The 19,389-nt window shown below is 40.5% G+C and overlaps 1 protein-coding gene across 1 annotated transcript; it reads right to left on the bottom strand.

The window, feature by feature from the left end:
• Positions 1-1,907: 1,907 nt before the first annotated feature.
• LOC104503347 (rab GTPase-activating protein 1-like) lies at positions 1,908-19,049 on the bottom strand. Its single transcript, XM_010147417.1, has 11 exons — positions 18,847-19,049; positions 12,350-12,584; positions 11,581-11,785; positions 10,812-10,986; positions 10,298-10,455; positions 9,396-9,506; positions 8,228-8,294; positions 7,493-7,595; positions 6,393-6,562; positions 3,562-3,736; positions 1,908-2,025 (listed from the first exon to the last, which is right to left on the bottom strand). Exons 1-11 carry the CDS (start codon positions 18,994-18,996, stop codon positions 1,928-1,930), a joined length of 1,647 nt encoding a protein of 548 aa, XP_010145719.1. The 5' UTR covers positions 18,997-19,049; the 3' UTR covers positions 1,908-1,927.
• Positions 19,050-19,389: the final 340 nt, after the last annotated feature.

Raw genomic sequence — 19,389 nt, 5'->3', positions numbered from 1 at the left:
AAAAAAAAAAAAAAATCAACTACAATAAAAGTAGCATTTATATTATATAATTTATATAATTTACATTTATATTTATACACATTCCTATCTATAGAATTATCATTATAGAGCATTTATAATAGGTAAATATATATGAATATTTCTATTAAATAATTGTTCTATACAAAATATTTGACTTCTTTGTGAAGGCCTATAAAACTGCTTTGCTTTAATCTCTGATCAGAGCAGGTACAACAGTAATTCCAATGAATACAGCCATGAACTGTATGGCTGTAGACTAAAAGCCGCACTCTACTAGATGCTTCCAAACTATTTTGAAATGAGAATATTGTGTGACTCAGCAGTTATGAAATATGAGCCAAATACTATTTAGGAATCACAAAATACCAATGCACATTTAATTGCTATACAAATCTAATTACAGGATTCTAAAAACCTAGCATGAAACTACCTGAACTCTGATTTTTATTATTTTCAATCCTCTTAGGTTAAAAGCTCAAGGATCATTACTTTCCAAACACTCCTTTTTAGTTAAGAAGGAAAGCCCTTTAACACATATTGAAGTTGTTGCCAGCATTAGCACAGAAGCTCTTCATATCCTCTTAGAGCTGCCAAAACATTTTCAATGGGAGTCAGGTGGCTTAATTATCCTTGAGCCCTTGGAAGAATTACAAGAAAATTCAAGTTGAAAGAAACTTTCTCACTGCAGCAGATGCACAGAGATCATCTGTTAGAGATGTTTCAACAAGTCTAGGAGAGGGAGGGAGAAGGGGTCATATATAATTTTACCCCAGTCTTCCCATTCTTACGAATGTGTCCTTTTCTGATGGCCACTTTCCTACCAAATCAGTGCAAAACCAAACCGGAAGTGAAAGTACTCATTCAAGTAAGTATGAAGTAGTTGCAGAAAATAAAAAATAATGCTAAATTATTATAGTTTTAATTTAAAGAGAATCCTGGCGAAGCGGTCTCCTCAATATATTTCCTCAACTAAGGTGCATGACTTACTCTAAAATCTCTGCTGTCCTAACTCCTTAGATCTAGTGTTCTATTCAGATCTTTGATTTGCTGCACACCCCTTGCCCTGCTCCTCAGGAAGCAGAAGGCAACAGCTAGAGCCAGCGTCAAAATGTAGCACATTTCAGCTCAATCTGATGTTGTGCCTGTCATCCTCCTCTGTGAAAAAGGGAAAAAAACCCCACCCCACCGCCCCAGGATTTTGCAATAATGAGCATCATTTTCTTAGAACTGCTCAGGCTACTTCAAGATGAATAAAAGATTCTTCATGAAAGGAGGACAGGTGTTGCATTAGCAACTTGACTGTCAAAAACCTCTCTTCTTGTAAATTGGCATTTTCTGGGAAAAAAAACAGAAGAGCTCATGTACTTCCTTCTTGGCAAGCTCTGGAGCCATCTTCCTCTAGCTAAGGCAGGAAAAGCATCTTCGCTATCCAAGTACAAATCTCCCGTATTCTTAAGCTACAGTTACCAACATGACAGCTGCAGGAAAAATTGGCTGTGAACTCCATCAGAATTACAAAGAGGAACGGAAGTGATCTGCGCAAAATAAAGACAAAGGAAGCGTTGCATTTTCTTCATACTACTTAGTTTAGGTTTTTGACAAAAACACAGTACAACTCACATAAGAAAAATAGTCATTTTAAGAGAGAACCACCTAAAGACGCAGCCTACGTGAATTTCTGCACAGCAGTAAAGCATGCACTCAAAAATGAAAATATTAAAACACCCTCAGAAGGAATTAGAAGGCATGAAGTCAGCGAATAAGGGGTGTTGTGGAGACAAAAGAGGGCTAAATCCATACTAACCTCATCTCAACTGGCTTCTGGAAGTAATAAAACCTCCAAGCAGAAGCAGCAAACAGACTGAGAATATGCAGAATTGTAATTTTCAGATTGTGGTTTTGCCACTTACCACTTGGACAGCAGCTCTCCCCACGTCTCAAGGATTTTTTCTGCACACTCTTTGGAAACATCTCCAGACCCACTTAAGAGTGGTTCATCATTGTCTGCCAACGGAACAGAGGGGATGCTGTGAGAGAACAGCCAGTATCCTACCTCTGCAGAAGTAAACCCTACTTGGAGGTACACAGTGATGTGACAAGAGACAAGACAAGCAGCAACATGTGAAATGCTGGTTAAAAAAAATAAAAATCAGGATACAATTTTACCACAAGGGTGGCCAAACTGATACAAGGGCCCAGAGAGGCCGCAGGAGCTTCACCGTTGGAGACAGTCACAACACACCAGGACGAGGCCCTGAACAGTCTGGCTGGCAGGATGCACATAGAGTTGGAGGCACAATCAGAGACCTGCAGAGGTCCCTTCTCACACAAGTGATTCTATGATTCTACCCCAAACTTTTGGAAAAATTCTCAAATAGCACAACTTTCCTTACGGGAAAAGCTATGAAAGCAAAAAAGACAACATCCACGGAACTCCACAAGGTATTTAACTGGCTTGTGCTTCTACTTGGAAAACTAGTATGTTTTGATACGTCCTTGGCTTAAATTAAACAGCTTTTTGAATGAAACACATTCAAAAAATGCAGTGGAGGGGGAGGATCAGCATAAACACAGTAGCTCATTTTGAAACCAATACTAATCCAGGTACTCCCAGATATTTTTAAACACAGTATCACATATAAGAATCACTTCTGCCTTACTGGGGAAATACATCCTTTTTCATTAAATCTATGCTTTCTCAACTGACACCCAAACCTGTCAGCAAACTCTTGCAATCTGCAAGTTGTATCAACTGTAAATAAAATAAATACAAGTCCCAGGTCTAGAAAAGAATAGTGGTTAGCGTAGTGGTTAGAGATTGCTAATGAATAACACCTTGCAAAGGAGTTAATTTTCAAACTTCCCCTCTGCCCCACCCCGAAAAAAAGGGAAATTAAAGCACAGAAGTGAAACGACCCACCCAAGGCCACATAGAAGGCCAGCAGAAGAAGTGAAAAAGCAGAAACTCAAGTCACCTACATCTCAGCTCAGAGCTCTAAGACCAGATGTTTACATACTCAAAACTAGTCCATATTTTGGTTTAAGAGAATTTTTAAAAAGCAGATCCTGAAAATGTATTAAGTTGCAAGCTGGGCAGTCCCTGGTATAGCTGTGTGTCTTAAAGATGTCTACGCTCACCTCTTCACCAAAACATGCTCCTTGCTTATATTTCCAAATAATATCAGCCTCTCATTTTTACTCTCAGATCTGTTCACAGTTGCCCGGGGAGGGGCAGAAGCTACAAGATAATCCCAAATTTTTAGCAGCCTCTTTTCACATTGTTCCAAATATATCACATTGGAGGCTTCAAGAGGCCAGGGCTGAGGAAAGCACAGACACAGAAGTGTCAGACAAGGGAGAGGCTGATGCCGGAATGCAGGGGTACTTGTTATCAAATACTCTCAGCATTAAAGCAAGCAAGAAAAAAAAACATCAGCAGGCCAAATTCTGACTGGAAAGGATTCAACATGTTTCATAACTGTGTTATTTACCACCTGCCCTGGCTGACCAAATATACAAAGCATACAATCCACTTCTTACCTTCCTCTTCATCGTCCTCTGGAGGAGAAGGAATCATTGAGCCCTGTGACCCAGATTGGGGCAGACGGAGAGAGGGGCTTGCCGTAGTTTTTCTTCTCTCCCTTTCTGATTCACTTTCTAGGCACACAACTTCATATAACGTGTCCGAGTTATTCTTCCTGTCCTTTTGCTTTATCTAGGAAAGAAGTTGCATTTTACTGAGAAAAGCTGTATGAATACCCAGATGACTCCAGAGGGCTCTACCTTCTCTTTTGAGAATAGGAGACCTGAGCAGCAATTTTCATCACATCCTCCAGTAAGGAATGTTCAATCCTGGCAGCACACTCACTGCATCGTGCAGCCCTGCCAGTGTTTCTATCCCTAACGCCCTAGAACAAGCCATAAGCACACTGCACCAAAAGGCATGGATATCTCCTACAGATAGAGAAGTAGGGTCATCCGGGTCTGCCATCCATACGTAGCTCATTTTTTCAACCCTAAATGGATGCAGATGCACAGATTTTTAAAGCTGCAACTACATTTGTCTAACAAATGGTCAAAGAGAGGAAGGTTCCTTAATACGAAGCAACTCTGCCTTGAAAGATTAGCGAAAAATTAGAAGCAAAATCTTTAAAATTATGTCTAATTTTTCTTTAACTTTTTGGGGATACTAATGTTGGCAAAAGGAGTTTTAGTAAAAATTATTCACATTTATTTTCCCACCACAGCAACTGTCGATGCTTCCAAGTCATAGATCTGTGTATATGTTGCTGCAGGAACACAGATTGCTGAGTCCCAAAGTCTATTATGTGGCCTTGTTTCTCCTCAATTTTCAATGCTTTTTTTTCCATAAATGAATAAAAACAGAGACTAGAAAAGGTGAAGAAAAGAGGGAAGTAAGATTTATAATTAGACTTTACACTTATCTCCCAGTTCACAACTTCACCCTTCAGTGTATTAAAAGTGAAGAGAAATGCATCAAAGCTAAGAATTACTGGATCACCAAATGTAATCTGAGCAAATAAAATCCCTCTGCTTTCAGCATTTCCAAATAAAGAAACACTGCCAAAGTAAGATAAGCCAGTTCTATGCAGCTGTAGTTTTAATCGGCTAATAATCATGACTCCATAGAAACAGGTTTCCCTTCCAGACTTATCAGACAGCATATTCTATATTTGTTGCTTTCACTAGGAATTTTGATAATCTTCCACTAGTAAACACTGGAAGTTGTATAACCTGACAGTGCCTGTGTAAAAAGAGAATTAGCTAAGATAAGTCACAAGGCCTGTGAATTTGGTAAGACAAAAGTTACAGAATTAGCTAAGTAAGATAAGCTTCCTTTATGCTGCCAAACAGAAAAGGCACCTTTTGGAGGCTGGAGGATATTTATAGCCCAGCAGCCTTAACTGTTCAATGTCCCCACGCTCCACCTAAGAAATACCTTCAATAAAAAGACTGATGTCATCCATGAAGACTTTTTCCACCATAAATTTTGAAGGAAAGTTCCCAAAATGTTTATTCATATTTTATATAAAACCCAGGACATACACAAAAGAAAGTCCCTAGTGAACCTCATCTTTGTTATTACCAAGATGCCATTATTTACTACCATGTTGAGTGCAAAAAAAACCCCACAACCCACTAAGAAAAGCCTCCTACTTCATTCAAAACCTCTCTAAAAAGAACACTTATCAAGAAATCAAGACCCCAACCTTGCTCTTTTGGGCTGCCCCCAGAATTATTAAGCCTTGAGGGAGCACATACATCCACCTTGCTATTTGCTTCTATGTATTTTCATTTCTTCAAACAGGACTTTCATTTCAGAACAATCATTTCTAAAGCAGGAGAACAGCAGCTACTTCAAACACATCGTCTCACCACCTCTTTAGCAATTTGGACCTTCAACTTCCCAGCCTTATTTTGAGAGCAAGTTATTGCCTTCCACTGTTATTATGAATATCCTGGACAGAAATAATCTTTCCTTTTTAGTAAATAGGGTAAAAATGTAAGTGGGAAAAGACAGTAAAAGTTTTTAACAAGTTCTAGGGATTTTCTGTGGTTGCTTGGATTTTTTTTCCCCAGGGGAAACTTGGGGTATGTGTGAAACCTCTGCTTCCAACCATGCACAAGGGGAAAAGAGACTTTCACAGAAACATTTATTTGCTCTAATTTCAGGTGGATATTTGCTTATCTAAAAGAAAAAAAGCCCAACAAAAAGAAATGTTGGATTTGCATGATAAAATCAATGTGGTGACATATCAGAGAGCATGTCCCCAGGATTATATTAAAGCCTTTTTTTCTCTTAACCCTTATTTTTGCATCCTTACCCTACTATACACTTTTACAAGCAACTCTCAGCACAGCCCCAGTTCGCAGATCAATCCTCTGTTCCTTCTGTTTCTGTGGTTTGGCTGGAAAATCCATAAGCTTCTATGCAACTTCACAGTCTCAAAGCTCTCAACAAGTGCATTGAAATAAGGACATTCAGCTCTTTATGGGAACTTTAGATAGCCAGCAACAATTTGCATAATGAAGGCAGCTTTTCTAAAACTGAAGAGCATTTGTTGCACCTCTGATTCAGAAGCAAGTGTTGAAGTATGACCAGCGTATCAGTAAAGGTTTTACCAACCACAGGGAGAAACAACTATTGTGAAATTCTGATCCGCCAACAGGCACCAGTAACTACAATTCATCTTCCCCTCCAGTCCATTTGCATTTATTCAGCATTCCACGTGAACCTACCACTCAGGTCTCGAAACAATATAATGGACCGGACCACAGTTAGGTGTGAACAACGACCCTGCCAAAGCCCACATCAACTGTAGATCTTTATTATTTTTTTAAAGTCCTACCTGTTTCAATTTCAGGAAGAAATTTTCAGTAGAGCTACGCTTGCTGAAGGGCCAGAACAACCTCTCATTAGGTGAGCAAACTCTGACTTTAGTCTCCAGAATGAACCGAACAGGTTCCTGAACCTCAGTTATCACCAAATCCACAGCGGTCGTCATGAACAATACTTTATCTAGAGAGAAAAAACAAAGTGACAGTATTAAAAGTGTTTCAAACAAAATATTCCATAACCTCTTTCCTAGTAAGAGGAAAGAACAAAGAAACTTCTTTTTGCAGGATTCATCTTTTTCCCTAATTTAACATCTCAAAAACCTCAAAGTTTCAAAACAGGAAGGTCAGATGACTATGCCCTATTCACAGGAGAGTAGGAAACCAAGTCTTCAAGCCAAAAGAATGATCCAGTTGAAGAGAATAAAAATTTTGCTCTTTCAAATCCCACTGAAGTGTATCAAGAAAGCATGAAAGGTTTTTTAGATCTTTTAGATCAGACAACACTGAAGTCCCACCACACTGAAGACAGCATGTGAGATTCAGAAAATTGACTGTGCAGTGTGGTGACAACACACAACAGATTGAAAAGATGATAATTCAGCTGACATCCTAAAAGAAGTAATGACAGATCCGTTTCAGCACTCGAGAGCAATGCAGCATCAGCTCTTTACAGAGGACAGTTGGGAGTTGTGTTACTTTCATTTCCATAGGTACAGGAATCCTTTTTTCTTTTTTAATTAAAAACTTGGATTCAGAAAAATCTGAACTGACCACAGAAATTAAGGAGAGAAGTTCACAGCAATCATTTAGTGCAATTCTCAGTGTGATTCTTGGATGCTCTGATGGGGCACAGAGCACCTGTATCATGTCCCCACATCCTACTGGGACACAGTTATTCTGACAAGGTGTTACCACTGAACACAGGAGTTTTCTTCTAGCCTTCCAGTTTGATTTTTATGTTACATCTGGCATCCTAATTTCTGAGAATATAGCCCATACTATGAAGAAAGACTTTATGTAGGATTCACTGTAAACAAAAGACATTGATCCAATGCCCACTATGGAAGTCGTTTTCCCTGGCCAAGGATAACATCAGGCAAAGTTTTCATACCTTTTGGTGTTTCTTCATTTACAAATTGGAAGTGTGGAGATTTCTGATTCCAGCTCCCAGTGATCACATACGATTTCCCATCAGAACTTTTACCCATGGACTCCTGGAAACAAGGTAAGTTTATGTATTGTTATTTAAAGTAAATAAAACTCTATATTATGAAGTCTCAGCCCCATAAACCAGCTACTGCACTGGCAAGAGAAGGGCAGGAATCTGAACCCCATGTGACACAGTCCTGTAGCTGAGATCATCCCTGAAGAACAGAGTTCCCCTCCAATCTTTGGTCTCCTTACTGCTAACACAAAAAGGCCAGTTCATACTGTTATCCACGTATGTGGCATGAACATCTGCCCAGTGAGAGCCGAAGACCGACAGCTCATTTTGGCAGTGGCCGTTTGACAGCAACTTTCAGCTCACACAGGTGCAGGTGAGATCACAGCCACATTACTCAGAAAGACGGGACTCTGAGGTGCAAAGGCTTTGCTTCAATGAGAACAGCCACGACTGACCACAAAATTCGGCCACTCCCTTGCCCAAGCATCAGGTCATACTCTAATGATGTAGCAGGGGCAGGGATTCAACTCAGTTGCCCAGAGCCTCACCCCCAACAGCAGAGGCCACAGCATCAGTCCCCAACCAGGGTGCATAAGCACCTAAACTATTTCTGTCTATCCTGACATCGCACACAATTGTAAAACAAATTATTACTCAATTTTGTTAATAAAAGATCCTTACCAAGTCTAAAAGGTGCATGTCACCGCTTCGAACATCTTTCCCACGGCTAAGGAGAAGACCAAAACATCTGCAAAGCCAGGCAAAAAATTTAAACTGCAAAATTTAGAGTTACTCATAAGCAAGCCATCACCAATCCGTATCTAAATATTCCCTGTCATACATCACAAGCAGCCCATGAATCCATGAAACAAATGTCAACGAACGTTCACATTTGAAAGCGGCATCAAGCATGTCAAGCCAACATTAAAAACGTTGAGCAAAATTTCATAAGCCTCTCTTCAATGTGATTTTACCCTGCCTACAGTAGCCTGGAAAGTTGTTTTGCCTTTGTGCTGGTTTTGTTCTGTTTGCAAAACCAGTGTAAAACAGACACTGCTAACAAGGGTTCCCTACTCCAAAGGACGACTTGGCCTGCATACTTCTTCCCCCCGCCGCTCTCCCCCCCTTTCTTTTTTTAGGTACATTTGCATAGATTTTAGCCTATGATACAGACAAGAATCAGGAAATTGCAGATGAGGTGCAAGGACCTGTCATTTGCAGTTTTCACTTTACAAGGACTTTTGGCCCACTCAGGTGTATTCCACTTCGTTCTCTAGTTTACCACACTGTCCTGCATTTCATTTCAGACTGCAGAGGTTGGCAGATGCCACGTCTTTTCTCTGCAGCATGAGCACTGCTAAACTCTTCCAGTACCCAAAACCCACCAGTTTATTTCCAAGCAGGGGAAGACTTGAAGTCTGGGCTCTCCCCCTCCCTAAACAGACACTTCATATTCTACAATTCCAGACCGTGGCAGGTTCAAAGCGTTGTACGACACTCTCCGATGCCACAGAGATGAAAGGAAAGCAAATACTTGAAATAACTCAGTCACTGATTATAGCCTCAGCATTTAAAATAGAAGCAATATGTTTTTAAAACGAGTTCTTGAAACGAGTATTTAGAGGAGACACAACCCGCGATTCCACCACCAGATCTGTGCAAGATTTCACCGCGCCCGTACTGCGTCCCCTGCTGCCCACGCGCTGAGCCGATCCCATCTTCTGCACCTTCCCAGGTGTGGCGTTAAGATATGGAGCACTCACAGAACAGTTCCTAATCCACTGTCTCACAGGAAAGAACACAAAAAAGCAACTAGATAAAGAACTCTTTTAAAAATCGATGAAATTACCTCTCAATAGCAAGCTCTTTATTAGTTGTCTGTTGGACGTAAATCACTATCTTCTTATCAATTCCTTGGCGGAGTTTAAAGCACTGCCTGTCCTTGTCTTTGGGAACAGCACTGTTATTTACCAGGAAAGGGAAAAAAAAAAAACCACCCTCAGAGACTGTAATTTATCTGTATTCCTTGAATGTATCAAAACCAGCATCAGACACCTGGTGAATCCAGCTCCTTACACAAAAGCGCTCAAGACCTTTCTTCTTGCACACTGCAGTCAGTGAGATGAAAGATATGGCAACTTAATTAGGCAATGTTATTTTATCATCATTAGGTGAAAACCAAAGGCACAGTTTGCAAAACAGCAACAGTGGGTTTATAGTCATGGCTTAGTGTGTGAGATTTCCAGCAGCGTTTGGGGGTTGGAACCAGATGACCTTGTGATCCTATGTGTTCAGGAACGTTTTATATATTGATTCCCCATGTAACACCAAGTATTATCTGTTAAGCAATTACTTGTAAGAAACTCCACATCGTTTCACAAGGAAGGTGGCTGCTGGGGCACATGATAAACAGGCACAACGCTGGACATGAGAGCACAGTCACAACGATGCAGTTTCAGCTCCAGCAGCTTTTCAGCTGACACAAAATGCACTGCATAGAAATGGGGTTAAGGACAAAAGAAAAATACAAAATAGACAAAGCACTTCAGAGGTAGCACCAGGTTCATTTCAATGACCAAGATTAAATAGTCCAGAGGGTCTTCACTGTTTTACTTCCCAAACATGTTTATGTCTGGGATTCATTTAAACTAGAACAGGAACTAAAAGGGAATTTAGGGACCAACTCACACTCTATTCACGCACTTTCCAACAGACCCAGATGGTGTATGCACAGGAATGAAGAATTTATACCTGAAATAACCTTTCCCATCATCTTCTTTGATTTCCAGTGACACGGAGAAGGTGAAAATATCACTGTCTGGAGTCTGAGGGGTGGCAATGGCCGCGAGCGGAGTTTGTTTGGCAGAACGACGGAAGGCGGTGGCAAAGCTGTACAGTATTCGGCTCACCTGCATTTAAACAGCACCAAAGAGAGATCAGAAATATCTGATACAGACATACAGAATGCAGCAGCTGAAACCTACCTAATTTTCAGTAAAGAATAGAATGAGAAGTAATTGTATGAATATAATTTTGTTTTAGCATCTAATTAACTGGGTTTTTTTACACTTCTTAAAAGGATAAACTACTAAATGTGCATTCTTATTTTGTATCTGAGGTGTCTATAATTATCTTAACTTAGGGCAGAAAAAAGCCAGAAGTGACGAATTACATCACTTCTAAAGTGCCTGAAATACTTCAGTTTCATTTCAGCAATAACATTTACATGTACGTAATTATCATTTGACAAAAAGATTCAACTTACAGCCTCTTGGATTTCACATCGGAAGACATGAATCCTGAAGAGTTCTGCATTGTAGTGGCTTTCAGTGAAAGCAAAGCAATCACTTTCAGGGGTTCCATCATGCCCTCGTACACAGAAAAGGATTTTATAGATTGGATAATTCGCTATTTCTGTGTTTGTCTGAGGATCTAAAAGTCTGTTAAAAAAAAAAAACTTGCATCCTTAGAAGAATTATTTCAGCTACATATTAACTTACAAGCAGTTTTATAGCTGCTGGAGAAAGTACATCACAAAGACACTAGCTCCTGACTGTCATTTACTGCAAAGCTTGGCCAGAATAATTACATTTAAATTGAACAGCATTAAAAAAGTGCAATGCAACAGACATTTCCACCAATACTTCCCCCATAGTTTTCAGAGCTTAGCCTTCAAAAAGCTACACTAATATGCAGTAGTGGATAGCCTCATCCCTGTTAAGCCTTGTGTATCAGGCAGCTTCCAGCCCTACAACCTAAATTCTTTCTAGGCTGTTTCCAAAGTGTTCATCAATAACCACTCCAACTCCGGCTTTGGGGACACCCTGGATCATCCTAACATTTCATACTGATCCTTGGACATAAAATGTCTTTGGTAAACAAATTCAAATTATCACTTTTCTCAGATGTCTTTAAAACCCACTTTTTCCACTAAATGGAATCTGAAGTTGCTCATGTCTCCTCCCAGGTAAAGTGGTAACTTGTTTCCTTTGCAAAAATTAAATGCACACAGTGGACCTGAGTGAGCTTCATACCTCACTGTTCCTTCAGAGACATTAGGCACTGACAGGGTCACATCCAGAGAGATCTGGCACTGGCTTCGTAAGATGGACATCATTCTGAGGGCTTCCACTTCGCTCCGGGGAGCATTCACAGAGGCGCAGCCTAAGTAGGTGAGCTTGCTAAACACCACGCTGTCCTCATCCGTCATAGGTGTAAAAGGGCTCAAATCCTCACAGTCTAGGGTGAGACACAAAGTTGAGCGAACGTAAGAAGCAAGACAAGGCATACGTAAGTAAATCAGAGGTTGACTCATCATGAACTAAACGACAAAAGCGACCAAGGCACACTCTACAGAAAGTCAGGTCAGGCCAGAGTACTACAGGGAAACCCTGCCAGAAGGTGAGTTACTGATGGCAGAGAGCAAATGCAGCTACCCCAACTCTACAACCAGTTCACTCAGAGGGCTCCTGTTAGATGTAGGAGTGCACCGATTTCCCTCACAGCAATCAGATGCACAGACGCGCTAAAGAGACTGATTTTATACAGCCAGGCAAGTAAACATAATATTTCTGCCCACATCTCAAAGCTGGTATAGCAAGTGTTCTCAGAAGAGAGGACAGTTCAGCATGTGCTAACTCTTTCATCACATTACCTGGCGTTTACTGCACCAGGTGACTGGGGGGCAGAATGGGAGAAACGGGGAAAGGTTGATGGACACACTTGTACCTAAATTCTCCTTCCTTTCCCCACTAGAAGCTAGCTCACATGATACCACCAGGCATTCCCACATTTTTTTCTAACCTCCCTGGGATGGTTTCACTGGCAAACTCATTTCTGGCTTCAGGAGTCCTGCCACCGACACTGGATTAATGGTAGAAGATGCTGAAGCTTCAAGGACAACAGGCTCTTCCCCATCTCCATCAGTTCTAACTTCTTCTCCATGGTCCCGGTCACTTGACTGATCTTCCATGGGTGGGTCCATCAGCACGTCTTCAAGCTCCCTCTGCAGCTGCTGTTCGCTTCCATTCCCCACAATCTAATAGCCACAAACAGAATCGGGACACAAAAAAAGACTGTTCACATGAAACAAAAAAATACCCCTCTAGCATGAGGTCATTCATACGGCTTTTTCTGCCAACCAAAGCAGCAGTGGGCAAGTTTAATGTCTTTACAACCGTAACACAAACTGCAGCATGCAAATGCTTACCAGTACGGGTTACAACCTCGCTGCTTTAACAAATCAACAAGCTCAAAGCAGGAATTTTCTAGGACTGGAAAAAGTGAGATTACTTTCAAACTAGTCTATAATCATCAACTACAAAGACTAGCTTATGACAGAACAAGATTAGAGATGTCCACAGTACAGTGGTCTATAATAATAATCAGAATAGTACCAGAAAAGATCAAATATAATTAAATGTGCTACATAGTTCATGGGTAAGAGAGCAAGATTCCACAGGAAGAGAAGAATCTGGAACAGAATTATGCCATCATGCTGAGAAGAGGTTGTGTTGTTTTATTCCCTAAGACTCATCTACAGCCTGACTTTGCACTCATTGAAGTCAACATGAAAGCATGAAGCAACCTAAATGGTGTGAAATTGGGTCCTCAGCTAGAAAGAGAAGGAAGACATTAATTTCAGGAAACGCTTAGATACTGTATGTACGGAAACTCTTTGGCTATTCCTCTGCCATCAACAGGGAAGTGACTGATGCTTTACACAGTTTAGAAATTAAGCACGGAAGTGGAGTTTACAGAAGTACTTTACCAGATGGCAGTCAGAGAAAGGTATCTGATTCCAACACTTCAGCTGCTGGTGGTTACTACTGCTGGCACCAAAACACAACCCTTTATGCAAATATGCACTTCTATACCCTTAAGTCTCTGTAAGCTTAGTGACTTAAGACACTACATGCAAGCTAATAAACCCAAATTGTGCAACTACTCCAGATTCTTCAGAAGAGTGTAGCTGAAATATTATCAAAGAAAATTATCTTTTTTTAACATATCTTCAAAGTAAGATAGTAAAAAAGGAAGTGGTTAAAATCGGGAGGAAGAATACAGAGCAGACAGAAATCTGCCCGTAACACAATCTCAGTATTGAAGCAAATTTCATCTGCCTCAAAACTAGCATCTCACAGTAGAAAATTAAATTATCTTGAAAATACCTGAAGCAATGGCTAAGATTCTCACATTTTAACAGCAAATAAATCAGCTGAGGACTGGTTAAGATTACTGAAATAACACTGGAACAGATAACAGACACCTTTGCACACATGAATGAGCCTTGCAGTCATTCACATGTCCCATGAGCAAAGCGTCAGGTGGCCTTTAAACACGTGTACATGCTGTTCCACCAGGCATGTCTTGGGAATAATTACAGCGAGACTAGAGGTTTCCCCGCCAACTCAGAATTCTGACATCCAGTCATTTCCATCACATCGCCAAAGAAACTTCTCAGTCCGGAGGGAAAAAGAAAGGAGCATGACATTTACTTACTGTCTCCTCTTTCACACTCAGACCCACACTAATGATCTGTATCTGCAGCCTCTACCTACAGCGTGTTAAAGGTATAAACTGCGTAATAGTTTTCTGGTGAAAAATAACTGTTTAGTATACAAGAATATTAACAAAAACCAGAAACTTCTGACCTGGAATTACTCTAGAATAGAGCAGCACACAGTTACTGTAAGAGAAGGAAAGTCCCAGATCCCTGTTCTTCAGAAGGAAGTAGGAAGAACAGGAAATTCACAGGTAATGAAAAAAACAGCAAGCACACAAGATCCCAGAGGCAGCAGTGACATACAAGAGGTAATAACCTAGTGACTGCTTTACTACAGAATCTAAATAACAACAAAATCTGTGAGATGTTTATGCTCCTGAAACTCATGCTCAAACAGAGAGTAATTGTTTGGTATGGGTTAAAATACATTCATGTGCTATCTGGGATCATCTGCCAGGAGAAGGACAGAGTAGCTGCCCTACTCAGCTTACATCCACAGCAGTATCGGTACCCTGTAATTCGTCACAGGAATCCACAGATTTGCATTTTCCTCCCAATAATTTTAGTATTCATTTGCATGGTTCATCATGGAACCAATGACAAATCTTGCAGACGCATGTGGTCATCAAAGGCTTAATCCCTTTAAGTATCAAGTTTACTATTCAGGCCTTTGCAGGCATTCGTCAGAAGGATGATGGTGAGGATGGAAGATGCACCATGTCACTTTACCGTACACAGTTTACACATTTTGGTACAAAATATAATGAATCTATTATAATGTCCTACCAGCCCCATTAGTGCCTATATATTTAAAAAAAATAAAGTAACTTCTACTTTACTGGGTCTGTTTTCTATGAAACTTGAACTTAAAATACACCCTAGCAAAAACCTGCATCCTGTATGCTATTGCTGACAGTGATTAAACAGATTCCAGTTTGGGTTTGGGAAAGGAAGGTGAGGAATTTATATACAATGAGAATTAAATGTTGTAATGGTATTAACACGAAATGCACATGAAAAATGTTCCATTCCATCAAAATTACAAGCCAAAAAGGTCTGAAGGGTGATCTACCGCATGTGGTTAAATAATCAGTATCAGTAATGTGTATCTGGGTATTACCCTATATAACATGATCTTGAGAATGAAAGTTCCTAAAAATAGCAGTGACAGGTAAAACACGAGTCCAAGTTGTTTACAGTGTGACAGGAAACAGGCATGTAAAAGGGAAAAAAAAAAAATCTGTCTCAAATATTCTAAAACGTCATCAAAATCATCATTTAAAAAGTAATTTAAAAGAAACCCTCCAAGAAAGCCTTCCTTCTGAGGGCAGACCACCCTCAAAAAGGAATTTTACAAGACCCAGCAAATACACTGTTGGCCTGTGGGGGCTCTGCTGTTCTCACAGCCCCAAGCCAGGTGCAACAAGCCAGCTGCCTGAGAAACCAGGCCTAAAACACAAGCTAAGTCTAGCTTATGTCAACCAGTCTCTTCTTTAACTGTATAAATTCACCACACCATGGAAGCACAAGCACATTAGAAAGTAAACATGCTTGAAACTCTGCTGCAACCCAAAAAAACAGTAATAGGCAGCATGACAGCGCAGCAGAACTAAGGGCAGACTAAAGAAGGTGGGTGTAATAAATGCTTCATGGAGGTTTGCTTGAGATAAAGAAACCATTTACCCTACTCATTGTTTCCTGTTTCTGACAAAACTGAAAACTAATTTTACTTCACCCTTAAACAGGATGTAGCTTCCCTCAAAACATGGGGGATTTATTGGAACTGTAGTTTATTCCCTTCTCCTGACACACGTGCTGCTGGCCTCTGCTGTGAGGGGTCTCGTTACACCGTGCAGGTAAAGAACTCCTGTTCTACCATGCTCCAGACTTCTGTAAACCCAGCTCCGTCCCACTGGCAGTGAGCAAAAGCAGACACAGAAACAATACTGGAATGCAGAGACAGCTAGCAAATTGTATTTCTGGAAAACAACCACTGACAACTCCTTTTTAAACTGAACGATGTGTTTCAGCACAGACACAAAGCAAAGACACATCTATGAATTAGGAGCAACTGAAGAAAAATGTGTTTCCTGATTACATTCAGAGGAAATGGATACATTTTTTCTGTAGTTGAAAAAGGACAAAAAGAAACACATTCAGTCCACAGCACTTTTACTTTATAGCATATCTACAAATCAGACATGAGAGCCTTAGGTTTGATTCACAGATTTCACAGCCTGTCACAGACTGCAAACACAAGCCTAAACTTCTAGCCCCGTGCTCAGACTGCGCCTAGCTAGCGTACGATCCTCAAACTTCTTTTCTGAAGCAACAGAACACCAGAAAGACATCTGCTCAGATCTGAACCTGAACTTATTTTCTCCTTTTCTTAGCAGGCACATCAAAGCAACTGGGTTTGACATATACAAACAATTTAACTTAGTTTTAAATACCAAAGCAATTGCTTCTCCCTGAAAAACACTCACTTGTTCCTGTGAAATACATAACCTCAGTTCTCACATTCTACTGTTAATTATCCATATACTACTTAAACCCTTTGAGTTATCACAGCAACAGTACGTTTAACATACCTCTGACAACCTTCACAACTCCACTTATCTATGCAGACAATAAACAGTTGGTCTTGAGACCAAAAAAGGTCTCAAGAACAAAGCCATATTCGAGGGCAGTGTGTCTCTTTTCTTGTAGAACAATATCAAAAGACAATTTTTGTCCCTAAGAACAGCTAAAAAGTCTTCCCATTTCCTCTGTTAAATGTTTTCACCTCCTTAAGCAGAAGGAAGAGAGATCCCTTTATGGGAGAATTTAGACTGTGCACCGAGTGCTTATCTGAGGTATAACATTCCCATTAACCACGGAGACAGCAGCCAATAACCAAACAGCACATGCCCTCCAATGCCGGAATAACGAAAGGCTCAAGGTGAACGCCTTTGTTCAAGGATTGTGCTCAGTCTTGGCACCAAGTTCATAAAGAAGCTTATCTTTAAGACCCGGAAAGCTGTGACATTCAGTGCCAAATCAGGGAACAGCATAACTTTTACAACTGTTGATGGTCAGGAGGCAGCAGTGCTAGCGTTGTTCTTCCCTCATCAAGAGAAACAGCATACCTGCAGCCAGCATTTTATAAACCACTTTGGAAGTAAACGCACAAGGAATACGCAAGAAGCACATTTCAGGAGTTGGTTTGGAGTTCATGAAACACATTCTTCTCTGAAGCATTTGCAAGCTTTACGAAGATGACTTTATATACAGGTCTCTTCAATTCCTTTGATCGTACTAAACAAGATCTAGCATGTCATACAAACACTGCAGGACAGGCACAACAAGGCAGTCGTTAGACCAGAATACAAGTAGCTCCCGCGCGGAGCAAGAAGCTTTGCAGACTACGGCATTTCATATTTCCAAACTTTTTTGGGTGTAACAGGATGGCACGGAAAAATCTGTTTGACCCTGTCTGTCTCGTGGGGCCTCGAACAACGCATCGCAACTTTTGGGAGCTAATGCTGCCACGTCAGCATTCTCAAGGTAAGCACCACTACGGAGGCCGTTCTGAATTCGGAAGTGTTTATAGCCGCTGGTATCTGCGGCATCTAGAAAGACGAGCATGAAGCTGCCATCCTGCAGTGGGCTTCACAGATCACCAGGCTGACTGTTCAAGAAATTATCAGATTTTTTTAGACTATCCTATGACGTGAAGTGGCAATCTCCTCAGCAGCAATAAAATATAAGCGAACAGATTAAGCAAAAGAAAGATCTTGAGACTCTTAATTGACAGAATTAGCTTTAAGTCCTGTGTAAAAGAAAATAGCCACTATAATTGTGTGTCTTGTCCAGGACTCAAAGGAACGCAAGAAAAACAAAGCAGTTGGGAGGTAAAAGCAAAATGAGCAAAAGCGTCTGGAAATGTTTAGTGACGTCTCTGTTACGACTGCTGCTAAGGAAGAACGGAACACCCCATCCAACAGGGAAAACACATGATTTCTTATCATCTTTAGAGACACTATTTTGAAGACATAGATGTGACTGTAGACTTTGGTCTCTTGCGATGGAACATCTCCTTCCACCTCCCACAAAGAACACACTAACTTGGCTCGCTGTAGGAAAGATCCGGTTTTCGACACATTAAAATGATGGCATTTGGAGTGACCACCTTATTGTGTCACTTCGCTTAAAGACTGCCAAAATACAAATTGGGATGGAAGATTTTCTTCAAGTAGCCAAAAAAAAAAAAAAAAGTGTGACAAAGGCCTGTTTTCAGAACTGCACTTACAAGTGAGAAGATGTCAATGCCCTTTGAATTCACACAAGCCTACTGCACGGGCTTGATTCTCAGATTCACGTCAAGTTGTTAGTTATAAGTACACTTCTACATTTCTTAAAGAGAACATTTCACATTGGGGAAAACTTTAATATAACTTTAATTAACAGATATGGTCAAATCAAGTGTATGTTAATACTGCTTTCTGTCTGAAAGCAGTGATAAAATCATGGTTCCAAGCACTTGACAGTCAGACTGTTTCATACAAAGCACCTCATGAAGGATTCTGCCAAGCTGGAAAAAAACCCACAGGTAGTGATGGAGACAGCTCTTACTCAAAACCTAATTATCGCCTCTGACATCCGCAGAAGTAATGCGGGAATTAGCAGCAAATTGACACTTGAATAAGTTCCCCCTTCTGTCAAGTTTTCCACAATAAAGAAGTCCCTCTTTAAGCTCTCTACGGTTAGTTGGATTTAGAAGAATAGGGAACAAACTCAGGTTATTGATTCTTACCTTCAGTCCTGTTTTTTCATCATCACTACCATTATTGGTAGATGGTGTTTCATCCCCTTGCCTGGAAACCAAGACAAAATCTTCACTGTTAAGAGTGGATACCGAGTCTGAAGAGACACTGATTTTTCCAACAGAAGCCTTGTCATCCATGACTTAAAAAGGAAGTTCGATTCATGAATGAGATTAAATATGTTATAAACTCCTGAAAAACAAAAATCATAAAAATACTTATATAAAACTTCATGCTAAAACGCTCAAATGTTTCTTTTCAGAAACCTGCTGACTAGTTATAAAAAGCAACACATCTGAGAGCATAACCAAGTTACAACTCTTCTGTCAGCATACACTCATGGTCTGCTTTGGTTCCGCCAAGAAGCACGCTGCTCCTAGAGCACTGGTTTCCAAAGCTCACAGAAGGGAAGTTAATAAATCTTTTTGCAGTATTTCACGATTATGCCAGGCACCACTGTCTACACAGAGCACAAACCAGGCCCTTGGAACATACGCTACGCCTGCTGACAAAGGACTGATATTAAGACCAGA

This window comes from Eurypyga helias, unplaced genomic scaffold (assembly GCF_000690775.1).
Source record: "Eurypyga helias isolate BGI_N326 unplaced genomic scaffold, ASM69077v1 scaffold41772, whole genome shotgun sequence".
Taxonomy (NCBI): Eukaryota; Metazoa; Chordata; class Aves; order Eurypygiformes; family Eurypygidae; genus Eurypyga; species Eurypyga helias.
Note: the sequence above shows the minus strand (reverse complement) of the source record. Positions and strands in the feature narration are given on the sequence as shown.

What these genes read in the sequence shown, in the direction of transcription:
- LOC104503347 (XM_010147417.1), bottom strand. Translation starts at nt 18,996, where the DNA reads ATGGATGACAAGGCTTCTGTTGGAAAAATCAGTGTCTCTTCAGACTCG. An exon ending in AGTGAAACCATCCCAGGGAG is followed by an intron (nt 11,786 to 12,349) that starts GTTAGAAAAAAA and finishes GTCTCACCCTAG; the next exon opens with ACTGTGAGGATTTGAGCCCT. An exon ending in AAATGAAGAAACACCAAAAG is followed by an intron (nt 6,563 to 7,492) that starts GTATGAAAACTT and finishes TTTTCTCTCTAG; the next exon opens with ATAAAGTATTGTTCATGACG.